The 14430-nt window shown below is 35.1% G+C and overlaps 2 protein-coding genes across 2 annotated transcripts; both read right to left on the minus strand.

The window, feature by feature from the left end:
- Window positions 1–7968: 7968 nt before the first annotated feature.
- Window positions 7969–8975, minus strand: LOC127079662 (uncharacterized). Its single transcript, XM_051020042.1, has 3 exons — window positions 8811–8975; window positions 8229–8321; window positions 7969–8119 (listed from the first exon to the last, which is right to left on the minus strand). Exons 1-3 carry the CDS (start codon window positions 8972–8974, stop codon window positions 7969–7971), a joined length of 408 nt encoding a protein of 135 aa, XP_050875999.1. The 5' UTR covers window position 8975.
- A 1729-nt stretch (window positions 8976–10704) lies between these two features.
- LOC127082758 (rac-like GTP-binding protein RHO1) lies at window positions 10705–11556 on the minus strand. The gene is made up of 4 exons (XM_051022989.1): window positions 11360–11556; window positions 11100–11187; window positions 10900–11009; window positions 10705–10803 (listed from the first exon to the last, which is right to left on the minus strand). The coding sequence occupies exons 1-4, from the start codon at window positions 11456–11458 to the stop codon at window positions 10720–10722; spliced, it is 381 nt and encodes a 126-aa protein (XP_050878946.1). The 5' UTR covers window positions 11459–11556; the 3' UTR covers window positions 10705–10719.
- Window positions 11557–14430: the final 2874 nt, after the last annotated feature.

Below are 14430 nucleotides of genomic sequence, written 5' to 3' on the forward strand. Positions count from 1 at the left end.
CTCATACGCGTATGGCCACTCAACATCACCTCCCAGTATACGCGTAACAACAAGAGGGGTGATAATCAAGTTTTTTCTCATACGCGTATGGGAAGACCCATAGGCGTATGAGGCCAGCCAGCTAAGCCTCATCTATGCAACAGAAGCCTTACGAGTATGGCTCCAGTTGGGTCATACGCCCTACCCCGGGCCATACACGTATGGGTAAGTGTAAAAACTGGCCATATGTGTATGTGTGGAGGCTATACGCGTATGACACGGTCCAAATCTAAAAAAGCCCAAAATTTGCCTATTTAGCCGAAAAATGCGAATTTCCAAGGGTTGGACGATTTTGGAGGACAGAGAACGCGTTTTGAAGGCTGGAACACTGGAGAATTCCTGGTGGATCAAGATTTTCATGAACTTTTATGATTGAAGACCTTTTTTCTTCCAATAATTTGTAATGTCTACATTTTCTGTCATGTTTTTTGCTATTGTTATAAGTAGCTAAACTCCCCAATGATAGTGGGTGTCCTTGATTCGGATTTATGATACAATTCTAAATTTCGACCTTGTAATAACTTTTACTTTGTGATATTTGACTTATTTATAATTTGTTCTTAATGCTTTCTCTTTTAGAAAAATTGAGTCTGATATATGGTTAATATTTTAGTTTGACTGCCATTGTTAATGCTTAGTTATAATAATTCATAGTAGATATCACATAGGCCTAGGGATACCCAGTGGAAACCGGAATATTTTTTATTATAATAATGCTTAATTTCATATGTAATTCACTATGGACATAGGGATTCATTTGAATGATTAAAGGTTTTCTCACTAAGGATTTAAGAGTAAACACCCTTAAGAATCGGTAATCAATGTTATTGAATTAAGTTATTACAAGGTTAATTTACTGTTGTTGATGAATCCAATCATACACCTTCCCTAGCATGTTCAATCATAATACTTTTTAAATTGTTCAACAATTTTCTTTACTTTCTTCTGCATTCTATTTTATACTTTTCAAACCAACAATTCAAAAAAAACCCAGGCTTTTATTTAACTAAGATAGAACTTGAACTTTGTATCACCAAGCAATCCTTGAGATCGATACTTGGGGAAATTTCCTTTATTACTATATTGGAAGATTAATACACTTGATAACTTACCGATCATTCTCCTTGCATGTTTTGCAATCTTTGACTACTACAGGCTCCCCAATATGCATACTCCAAGTGCACTTCTTAATTTTTCAAAGCGGGCAACATCCAATGTCCTGGTGAAAATATATGTCAGTTGCTTGTCAGTTGCTATGTGCTCAAGATTGACCATTTTATCTTCTACAAGATACCTAATGAAATGATGGCGAATGTCAATATGCTTAGTTCCAAGGGCTCATTGATCTAAACTCTCTAGATCATGTTTTAAAGCATGAGTTCGAAATACTTTCTCTAGATCTTATCATTACCTCTTCGTTGAGATTGTCTATGATATTTTATATAGGATGATCCTTCTGAACCTTGATTGATAGTCCCTTATTAATTTGAAGATCATCAGAATTTGTGATCTCAGGCACAATGTCAAACTCCTTGGGTGGAACATGGTCTGGGACATCGGTTTTATGAGAAGGAACCTCATATTCTTCTTCCTTATCCTCAGAAGTGTCATCGATGACCACATTTCTGGACTCCAACATGGACTTGGTGTGCTTGTTATACAATTTATAAGTTATGTGTTTGTAGAGTATCTAAGGAAGATTCCTTCATCACTCTTAGGATCCATCTTTCTTCTTTGATCCTGATCTGCCAAGATGTAGCACCTACTCCCAAAGACATGGAAGTACTTGACATTTGGCTTTCTCCCTTTCCATAACTTATATTGAGTTTCTTTAGTCCCATATCTGATGGCCACTCTATTATGTATGTGACATGATGTGTTCATTGCTTCAGCCCATAAATAGTAAGGAATTTTATTGGCATGTTGTCGCAACCTGAAAAATGGAATGCGAAAAAAAACAACCGGCGAAGAAAGACAGGAGAGTCGCCACCGTGCGTTATTTATCTCAAAGGAGGGAAAGGAAACGCTCGAAGTAAACCTGGAAAAAGGAAAGGACAAGACAGGGTCTCGCAACCAAATCTTGGGTTCGGGAGTCGATTATGCGAAGGGAAGGTATTAGCACCCCTACGCATCCGTAGTACTCTACGGGATCCACTTTTGTAGTTCTTGTCTAAAGGGTGTGGGTTTATCTAATGTGTTATTTACTAAAAAAAGGGGTCAAAAGAAAATGACTCGCACGGATGTCGCATCCACTGCATACGTATCTCATCTGAATATGAGAATCAGAGTCTTCGTAGCTCGGCTACCTAGGGGTTAAGGGTAATTGTGCTCGCTAAGACATCGCGTCTTATGCCTACATATCTCATATGGAATGAGAATCAGAGCAAACTGTAGTTCGGCTAACTACGGGGTTATGGATTGGGTTTTGGACGAACGACGTTACTACGTAATCTACCGGATGCTCGACCTTTGGAGACTTACTCGCCTGTAGTAGAAGGAGTTAACGTGTTCTTAGGAGAAGAAAAATCAATGAGTTGGTAGGGTTAGGGATGCTCATGCAAAAGGGAAATCCTAGACGAAGGAACCTGCATAAAGGAAACACACAAAACATTGCCTCCTATCGAGGTCTTCCAGCTAGGAAAGCGATAAAATGCAGGAAAGATGTAAAAATACCACGCAGATAAAAATCCGAAGTAACAGCAATTAGAGAGATAAGAAACCCAGAGATCTCCAAGCTAGCACCATCAAAGAAAGCGAGTCAGTACAGGTAATCGGAATAAACCTCCAGGTGGTATCCCACAAATAAAGTGGAACACCAGGCAAACCATCTCTGCAAGAGTCATATGAGCCCTCACAAAACAAAACTCAACAAACAGGTTAGAGAAACAAAATAGGGTAACCAAGAGTTGCCCCCAAATCAAAATGTAACCACATGAATCATGCCATTAAAATTCACAAAAAAGCTCACAAAAGGCAACCAAGGGTAGGAGGCCTAAACCTCTTGTCAAACACATGCATCAAAAGGGTATCAAATTCACCCATAATACCTCATACATTTAGAGCATTCAAATTAAAGGCATAAAGATGATGGATATAGGACAGACCTGATTGGAGAGATCGGTTGAAATCAAATGGCACAGCTGGATTTGCAAACCAATGTTAGGGTTTGCTTGAGCTGAAAGTGTGTGAGTCAGAATGAACCTTTCAGAGTTGCCTGGAGGTTGCTGCAGATTAATTCTCACTCTCTCTGTCTAGGTTTCTCTTCAGGTTTTGTCCAGGGTTTTGTTCCAAGGAAACCTCAGAGTGTTTTGCTTCTCTTCCTTTTTCTGTCTGTTCTCCCTCTTTTATAACCTGATTTTCATGGCTTTGTGGGCTCAAATAAGAGAGGTCCAAGTCCAAGATTTTTCTATTATATTTTTTTTATTTATTTATTTATTTATTTATTTATTTATTTTAAAAAAATCGTTTTTTTTTTCGTTTTTTTTTTCAAAACACGTGGGCTTCGCCTAGCGAGCATGACAGCTCATGAACAAACCTTTGCTCCTTCAAGATTAACGTTTTGACTGACGAATAGACCCCTGTTGGAAGTAACTCAAGTCTTTCCCTTGTGTTGACTGATCATCTAAATAGAACCCACAAAGTGTCCTGAGTGATGTTCAAATTTCTTGGAGCTAATCCCGATTGACATGATGAAATGCAATGTATCTAATGTTAAATGACCTAAAAATGAATGCGTGAATAAGGAGGGCAAATTCTGGGGTGTTACACATGTAACATAACTCTGGATGATTCTTGAAGTGTATTATTCTTCCTTTACATCATCCAATTTTGTTGAGGAGTGGTAGGAGCTGAGAATTCATGACCAATACCTTCTGAAGCACAATACTCAAAGAACTTAGAATTTTAAAACTTTGTCCCAGGGTAACTTCTAATTTTCACTATCCCAATCCCTTTTTCTCTTTGAAGAAGTTGACATAGCTCTTTAAACACCTTGATTGTGTCATATTTTTCTATAACGAACTTTACCCAAGTGAACCTTGAGTAGTCATCAATACACATAAAGACATATATTTTCCCTCATAGACTTTCTAATTGCATAGGTCTCATTAAGTCCATATGCAAAAGTTTAAGAACATCTATGGTGGCAAGATGTTGGAGCTTCTTGTGGGGTATTTTGGTCTGCTTGCCTATTTGGAACTCTCCATAGTCTTTACCTTCTTCAACCTTGAGTTTAGGAATTACCTTTACAACTTCTTCATAAATAATATTCTTCATGCTCTTGAGATTGAGCTGGCCAAGTTTTTAATGCCACAACTTGGTCTTATGAACTTTATCACCAAACAAGTTAAGGGATCTTCTCTGCTCTGGGATATCATAAATAGAAATTATCCTTAGACCTTGAGCCTTTCATAACCACTTTTTGCTCTTGGCTGGAGACAACATATTCTGACTTGTTAAAGCTTATGCTAAAACCTTGATCACAAAGTTGACTTATACTGATCAAGTTAGGAGTCATGCCTTCTACCAATAGCATATTCTCAAGGTTAGGAATACTATGATACACTAGTTTTCCTATGCCTTTGATTCTACCTTTCACACCATCACCAAAAGTAACATAGTCGTTTGAGTAAGGCTTTAGATCTTCAAGATAAGACTTTCCCCATGTCATATGTTTGGAAGATCCCCTATCAAAATACCAATATTCTCTAGAAGACACTCTATGGGAAGTATGAGTTATGAGACTTGTGACTTCCATTTTGGGTTTCCACACCTTCTTTGTTTTAACTATCTTTTGTTTCCTTTTGAGTCATGGTTGAAGATGAGGTTGATGATATTCATACAGTTTGTAACAATTTGGTCTTATGTGCCCATATTTACCACAGTGATGACATCTTCTATTGGAGCTCTTGAAATTCTTATAATGAGGATAAGCATGTCGAGCACAATGCTGAAGCATGTGGCCCTTCTTGTTCATAAGGTTGTAGTCAAAACCTATTTTTATTGGGATTCTTGACTTATTTTCTTCTTCCATAGTTTATTCTAACATGTCAAAGCCTTTATTCAATATCTCACCAGGTTTTATGGTGTCCTCAAGTTTGGACTTTAACATTGAAATTCCTTCTTTCAGACATGTGATGATAGTAGCAAGTTGTTATTTATCTTGATGAATAATACTAATTATTTTCTTTTGCCTCTCTAAATCAATGAAGACTTCTTCCCACTTAGTGATCAAAATCCTAAACGAAATAGTTATATCTTTATCAGATGGGTCCTCATCGCAAGACTCATTTTCAGCATCATGCTTACCAATGTATGCCATTACTTTGTTGACATTTCCTTCATCACTATCACTGTCAGATTCATACCAGGTGATTGATAATCATAGCTTCTGTTTATTCAAGAAGGTAAGACGTTCAGTTTTGAAGTGACCATACCCTTCACACTCAAAGCATTGAATCCATTTGCTTGTGCTGATGTCGAACCCTTTGTCTTTGACATTTTTCCTCCATTTCCTATCTAGGTTCTTCAAGGAGTTGTTGAACATTTTCCCAAGAAGCGCTATAGCATCTAACAAACTTTCTTCTTTATCACTATGATTTTCTTAAGTATTGGAGACAAAGGTTATAACTTTATTCTTTTTTTCTGATCTATCATTGGTAGACATCTCAGAGGTTTGCAAGGAACTAATGAGTTCATCAATCTTAATATTTCTCAAGTCCTGAGCTTCTTTAATATCAGTTACTTTCATATCAAACCTCTTAGGCAATTTCTAAGAATTTTTCTGGCAAGCTTTTCTTCACACATCTTTTCACCTAAGGAAAAAAGGTGTTGGTAATATCACGTAATCTGATATGGAAATCACATACTGATTATTCTTCATTCGTCCTCATATTCTCGAACTTAATGGTAAGAAGTTACAGCCTTAACATACGAACTTTGGATGTGCCTTCATCCACAGTTTTGGGAATCTCTCAAGCTTCTTGAGATTCTGACCATGTGTTGATCATTCTTAACATATTCTTGTCTACCCCATTAAAGATAGCATTTAAAGTGTTCGAGTTTCCAAGAGCTTCCTCATCTTCAGAAGTAACCACTAGATGTTTCCACCCTTTTATCATAGATTTCCATGCTTTGTTACCCATGGATTTGAGAAAGGAAACCATCATGGACTTCCAATAATCGTAGTTGGCGCATCCAAAATAGGTGGTTTATTGACTGATCATATATCTTTCATTGTGTTCATTTAAGCATAATTTATCTTCCCTTGAGCTCACCAAACGGGCTAGAGTGTCGACTCTAATACCAATTAAAATTGTGTTCCTTAGGGGATAGATGTCGAACACTATATTCTAAACAACTTGTTCGACGAGTTAAACTAGAAACACTATAATATCAAGTACTAGATGATGGAGCAGAAAGGCAGTAAATAACACGATAGTTGTTTACCCAGTTTGGTGAAACTACATCTACGTCTGGGGACTGAGTCTATAACTCAAGAAAGAAAATTCACTATTAATAATTTAGTACAATTAGGGCTTGTTTGAAAGACTTTTAATTTTTAGTTCTTAAAATATGTTTTGTATATATATATCTGTTTTAAAAAATTGTTTTAAAAATGAGAATGAGAAAAAAGTTGCTTGGTAATCAATTTCTTAAAATCTGTTTTTAGGATTGTGAAAATATATTTGATTATTTAATTTTTTTAAACTGTTTCAAAAATAATAAGATGATAAAATTCTTTGATAATTTAATTTTTAAATTTGATTATATTAAATAACAAAAAATCAGAAATGATTTTATGATCATTTAGTTCCTAATGAATTATTTTTTATTTATAGAGTAGAGTTAAAGAAAAATTTATATCTAATCAAACATGTTTATTATATAATTAAGTATTTTTAATAATATAGATTGATTGATAATATAAAAATATTTATATTAAAGTTATTTATAAATTTAATCAATTATAAAATATTTAATATAATGAGTTAATTTGTAATATATTATACAACAAAAAGAAGTTAAGAAAAGTACAGTCTTATAAATCGTAAATAATTAAAGCTAATATATATATATATATATATATATTATAAATTGATGGTTGATAATAAAAGAAAAAGTATGATAGAATTGATTATATGTAAAATGAGAGTCTAGGATAATTTATCAATTTAATTGTAGAAAAGTTTTATATAATTACATTTGTGTCATTAGTAAAAAGTGATATTTTCTTTACACTACAACAAACAAGACCTTAGACAGCGCTTTTTTTAGCCTTAGACAGCGCTTTAAAGCGCTGTCTAAACCTCCGCTGCTAAAGGTTTAGACAGCGCTTTTTTAAATCTTAAAAGCGCTGTCTAAGCCCTCCCCCTTAGACAGCGCTTTGGCCAAAAGCGCTTTATAAGACCCTCTTATTTTAAATTTTTTAGGTACACCTTAGACAGCGCTTTTTGAAAAGCGCTGTCTAAGCCCCACCCCCTTAGACAGCGCTTTGGCCAAAAGCGCTTTCTAAGACCCTCCTATTTTAATTTGTTAGGTATACCTTAGACAGCGCTTTTCAAAAAGCGCTGTCTAAGCCCCCCCCCCTTAGACAGCACTTTTGCCTAAAGCGCTTTCTAATCCCCCCCTTAGACAGCGCTTTTTACAAAAGCGCTGTCTAAGGTATACGAAAATTTTTGAAGCTTTTGTTTTAAACCACATTTTTTCCAGGTTTATAAACCAGAATTTCTACCTGTTTTCAACCAGATTTTGACAGACAATTATCACATTTTATATATGCCATTTTGGCCTTTTTCCTACCAATTTTTGGCTAACAAATATATATATATATACCAATTCAAACCAATTTTGCCTTAAATGTATCAAAATATATACAAATTTATGTACACATTTACAAGTCATAACATATACTACAAATGTACACATTAATTACACAAATTTATGAACAACATCTGCCTTGCTATTTACATCCGATTTCCCATCATCACCCTCCTTATACCCGATCATTTTATTTAACTGGTTCCAGTCCTCTTCACTGAAATTGAATTCCTCGGTTTCCTCTTTAGGAGAGTTACCGTTCCTAACAGTGTATGTGATTATAGGTGAGCAGCACAGTCAAAACTAAAGTAAAATCCAAATTTAATGGCTGAAATATTAAATTGAAAGTATTTCTAGAAAGGACTCCACACCATCCAAATGACCACCAAGATTTCCCCACTTTCTGTTTCCTCGCATTAAGATTTGACTTCGTTGATTTCTCCACAAACTTGTGCGCCAACATTCTACAAACAGCAATAAACATAAAACCCAAGCAATACAATACAATATTACTCTTACTTATTTTTTACAATCAAAATTAGTATGGAAAGCATCACTAAAATAGCTGACGTCTCAGCTACAACCCATCATTTGCAACACTTCTAATAAACTTATGATTAATTAGTGACACTAAAAAAAAGAAGGAAGGGAGTAAGGAGAGAGACATAAAACCCAAGCAAAAACATTATTTCAATTTTGAACCAATAGTGCTTAATGCATTTACTATTTGCAATGTGACTTGATAAAAAAGTCAAACAGGCCAAAAATGTTCAACCTTCAAATGACCGCTTATCATCCCCATATAATAAATTAGTAATTAATGTAAGTGTATACAGAGTGTACACGAATATAGTTTTGGTGTTATAGTTGGATCAACCAATGAATGTCGTACACCATGATTCTTACATGATAATATCAGCATGCAAAACAAATAACCCAGAATAGCAGCATACCTCCATTGCAGTATAAGTTCAATATCAAGTTCGCGATCTAGATCTTCAATCTCTCTGCTTCCGCTAATAGTAACCTGACTGGGATCAGACTTAAGCAGTGAAGCATAGAGAGAAATATATCTCTTCTGCAACCTTGTGTATCTTAAAACTTGCTCCCATGACATTTTTCCATTGACAGAAATATAATAACCTTAGTCCAAGAAGTATGAAGTATAAACATCCAAACATGACAAGCAAAGATCAACAATCATCATCAGGTCTCACAAAGCTCTAATATTGACATCTGAAAATATTCACACAATTTTATGTTTATTTTATTTCTTAATCCCTCAATTTATGAAGTATCTTTATGGACTATTTCCTATAAAAAGAATATCGCTTTCATTGGAATAAACATGTTCTGAAGTTACTGCATACTTTACAATTATAAAAGCAAATTTGTATATCATACATTAAAAAGAAATTACAACAGAGAGTAATCCTAGAGCAGAAAATAGTCAGAGATGCTATTTCTTTGCCTAATAACATACAACATGTCAACCCGAATTACACTCAACACACACCTCATATTCCTCCCATTTTCCATATGTAACCTTTCTCCTCTTCTCTATCTATAACCCTATTACAGTAATTAACAATCAAAATCTTAGCAGTTGACAAGTAATGTATAAGGCTGTGAATATAATTGAAGTTAAATACCTTGCCTTTTTCATCTGATCGGATACAGCTCTGTAAGCATACTTCCACCAAGACCTGGAATCAGCTTTTACTGGCACCAGTGGACGGAAATGAGCATACTTTAGACGTTGATTAAATGTAGCGAAGTTGTCTGCTAATTTCATCATATCTCTGTATCCATCCTGCAAAGACAGAAATGCAAAGATTATCCTAAAAAATGATGACAATCTCACACAACAAAATGACCAAAAGAGAAACAACAAATGAACCTTAGATAAGCTGATTGTAACATCATCCAAATTCACAACAGCCGTCTGCAATGGTTGTTTGCTATCAGCAACTTCACTCGAATGCAGCTTTGAGTACTTTGCTTTCCCAGTTACCGGCTGCAGAACATATGAGTGTTTTCGCGACAAAGTATCCGCTGGTTTCCCATCTTTAGTTCCAAAATAAATATCTGATTTTTAATGAGAATCGACATGAGATACAAAAAAAAATAGTGGCAGACTAATAATAAAATGGAGAAAACAAAAGAAAATTACATGCCACTTCCAAAGAAGTCAAATGAACCATTCCTTCAGAGGCAAAAAGACCTACTCTACTTTAAATATTTTGAGTTCCATTCAAACCAAATAACTTTGGAGTTCCATCCATCAGTGTTTATTTACAAACTCTAATAGCCCAACACCCACTATTCCACAAGCCTAGCAAGATTCTCTCGTGTGATTTGTTTTATTTAGTCTTACTAATTAAATGGTTAAGTAAAAGAACCTAATAATAGCTTTGATAACTCTTTTTTCACCCAAGCATGGGCAAACTTAGACTTTTTGAGTTGCGAACAAATCACTGGATATGCAACTATTTTATATAAAAAGTAAACAAACACTACTTTTAACTAAAACTCATCCAAAATTGAAAATTTGTTACTCAAACCACTTGTGGGATCAGGCTTGGCTGCTGTTGTTGTATTCTAACAATGTCAAAGAATTGCATCATAAAAAGCCTAGGCAAAAGTGAAAGAAGGGCTCCGCTTTCTTTTTCCAACTCTACCTGTGTCAAAAGTTCCACAAACTAAAGCCATATTGTCTAAAAGAAACAGCCAAGGATATTTAAAACGTCAATATTTGTTGATCATAAAATGCATGGGCCTATATGATTTCACCTAAACATAAACCATGACTAATACCATATATAAATATAGAGAAAACGGCATCCGCATATGAATATCACATTATGCAGCAACAAACATACCAAGCTTTGTCCCAACCAGAATTATGGGGACACCAGGTGCATAATGCTTTAACTCTGGAATCCACTGAAAATGAAACAAACACATGAAACATATTAGCAAGTTTTCATAGAGTAAAAATTCGACAAGGAACACCATATCAAAATGGGAGCAAGCAAGCACCTTTTTGGAGACATTTTCATAACTAGCCTTGCTTATGAGAGAGAAAGCCAATATGAAAACATCGGCACCACGGTAACTCAATGGTCTTAATCTGTTATAATCCTCTTGTCCTGTTCCACAAATAAAAACAATAATCCAAAAAGAACCTCCAAACCATAGAGTAGAACCCGAGAAATAGAAATCAAATTACAAAACATTACCAGCAGTATCCCACAAACCCAGATTAACAATGCTCCCATTAACAACCACATTCGCACTGAAATTGTCAAAAACTGTCGGCACATAATCCTGTTTCCAACCAAAAAACAAATCCAACATAATCAAAACATCAATATCATAATCAAAACAAAATCTCACATTATATCCATTTCAATGCAGCACTTGAAATCATAATTTACATGCACAGTCCCCATAGAAAACACAATCCAAACAGCCAAAAATAAAAAAAGAAAGAACAAACCGTGGGGAAAGTATTGCTGGTGTATGAAATAAGCAAACAAGTTTTGCCGACAGCTCCATCACCAACAGTAACACATTTGATAAACCTAGAAGCGCTCATCTTTTAAACTAATTTGTGGAAAAGGAAAAGCCAAAAAAAGCCTCAGATCTTGACCTGAGGACCCTCTCCTCCAGTTGGTTCTGTTTCAAGTAGACATCTAAAAGAACAAGAAGAAGAACAAGAATGAACCCTAATTGAGAGAAAATTGAGAAATTGGGGGAAATGAGGAAACCCTAACCTAACTGAAGGGAAATTGAGAGAAGAAAGAGAGAAAGAAAGAACCTTGGGGGGGGGGGGGGGGGGGGGGGCGAGAATTTGGCGTTCAATCGTTCGTTCATACAAACTCCCAACAAATTCGTAGCTCCTGTGATTATTTTTTATTTTATTTTGAGAAATTTGAAATGTGTAATTTAAAGACTTTAGACAGCGCTTTATCAAAAGCGCTGACTAAGGTCTATATTTAAAAGCGCTTTCTAAAAGCGCTGTCTAAGAGGGGGTCTTAGACAGCGCTTTTAGAAAGCGCTGTCTAAGACCCCCCCTTAGACAGCCCTTTCATTATTTTTTTGGAACATTTTCCGTGTTTTATTTTAATTTTAACCTTAGACAGCGCTTTCTTTTAAAAGCGCTGTCTAAGATGCGCTGTTAAAAGTCATTTTTGGCGTAGTGTTAGTATTTTTTTATTGATTCTTGAAAGCAAAACTTGAAAGTGAAAAGTAAAAACATATTTATATTGTTTTGGTTTTTTAGTTTTGAAAACTGAAAAATTAAAATAGTTTTGTAAAAATATTTTTTAAAACAAGTCATTCAAACAGATTTTTTATTTTTAAGTTTTTATAAATTAAAAAATAGTTTTTAAAAACTAATTCAAACAGACTCTTAGTCTTACAAGCAACAACAAATCCTATGTTGTTCAATGTCTTTTCCTAGCACTGCCCAATGACTTTCTATTTAGGGTTTCCCCTAAACATGAGAACATACTCACTTTCTTTTCAATCACACAACCTGTGATTGGAGATTACAACTCAATATTTATGTTGAATATTGTAGCGGGGTATTCGTTACCATTAGAGATATTGACTAAATCTAAGGTAAACCATACAAGTCGAGTCGCCACCGCACTTCTATTTATCCAAAGGAATGGTTAGAAAGCGAACAAAAACCTAAAAGTTTTATCGAATCAAAAACTAGTAAAAATGTCAGAGATCTGGGTAAGGGGGTTGGTTATGCAATGGGAAGGTTTTAAGCATCCAAAACATCTTAGGTACTCCTAGGGATCCCTTTTCATAAGTGTTGTTCTAATCTAAAGGATGTAGGTATATCTAAAGTTCTATTTACTAAAAGGAAGGTTAAAATAAAATGACTCGCAAGGATGTCGCATCCACTGCCTACGTATCTCATCTGAGTATGAGAATCAGAGTCTTCGTAGCTCGGCTACCTATGGGTTAAAGAGAAGTGTGCTCGGTAAGACGTCGCGTCTTATGCCTACGTATCTCATCTGGAATGAGAATCAGAGCAAAACTTAGTTCGACTAACTAGGGGTTAAGGATTGCCATCTGAACATGGACTTACAAAAGAGGACACCAGCTATGTCAAAGGAGGGTGGGCAGTGTGTTCAACGTCCTAGCAGTAGGTGTCGCAGCTCGCTGAATCGAGTCTTAGGCAGTTACCTCTTTGCAATAGAACGGACTGACATGCCACAAGACCGGAGACGCACAGAAGGTCTAAAAGTGGGGAAGCTCTTCTCTAGAGTTGTCATGCAATATGGACCTATGTGTTAGGATTTACAAAGGGGAACATCTACCTAATGTTAGCATGCAAAGAATAAGGGAATTCTACCTATGTTATCATACAAAGGGTTCTACCTAATGGGTGCTACCTAAACGGAACAAGAGTCGACGGATGGAGCGCGGAGAGGAGTTACGGATAAGGGTAGATGGCGATGCCGGAGACAATCGACTTACAGGTAGATGGCGAGGCCTGAGGCAATCGACTTACAAGAGGATGGATGAATGCGTGTTGGTTCTGTTAAGTTTTGAAAATGATTACTCGATGTTGGATCGAGCTTTTGATCTTATTTTGAAATGGTTATCAGATGTTCGTTTTTAATTCTTGTATTAACAGGTGACTAAATAAATAAAGAAATAAATATTATACACTTTATGGGAGAGGGGTAAATTTGTTATGAATTGGGATTGTTCATGGCAAACAAACAATAAGAATATATGCCTCATACATCATACAAGTAGGCAACAGTTATCAATCAGATCGGATAAATAAACAATATATAATCAAACCAAAGAATCAAATAATGGAGCATTTAAACAATGCATGGGAGTATGAACATGTTAAATAATCAAGCAATAGAAAGCATGAATGAGAGAAACAAGTATAAAAGATAACAGATGAATCAAATGCATGAAAATATGCACACGAAGGGTCCACTGAATAATTTAATCAGGAAATGAGGTAAGGACCAAATAAAATCAAGGTAAAAGGCCTCTAATACATGGCATATGAGATGAACAAGGGAGGATCAAAAGATCTCTTCAATTACCATAAGCAATCTCTAAGTCAAACATCGATCATAAAGAAGTCAACTGAAATTTCAAGTCAACTTAAAAAATAACAAATAAATAGCAAATTAATCAAGAAAATTATAAAAAATTAAACTAAATAAAGTGGGGTCAGGACATCATCATCCCCCAAAAATATTTTTAAAATAATGAAAATTGGCACGTGAATTAATTAAAACAAAACATAGGTCAAACCAAAAGTCAATTAATAAGACTAGGTTAGAAATAAATCAAGAATAAATTGAAAATTAATCAAAAAAATTATGAGGTGGGGTTATGACATCATCATCCCCTAAAAATATTTTAAAAATAATTAAAATTGGTACGCGAATTAATTAAAATAAAACAAAAGTCAAATTAAAAGTCAACCAACCAAACTAGGTCAAAAATAAATCCAAAATAAATTGAAAATGCAAAATAAAATTCCAAGAAAATGTCAGGTTGACCATGAGACAGTGG

The sequence above is a fragment of the Lathyrus oleraceus genome, chromosome 5 (genome assembly GCF_024323335.1).
Source record: "Lathyrus oleraceus cultivar Zhongwan6 chromosome 5, CAAS_Psat_ZW6_1.0, whole genome shotgun sequence".
NCBI classification, from domain to species: Eukaryota; Viridiplantae; Streptophyta; class Magnoliopsida; order Fabales; family Fabaceae; genus Lathyrus; species Lathyrus oleraceus.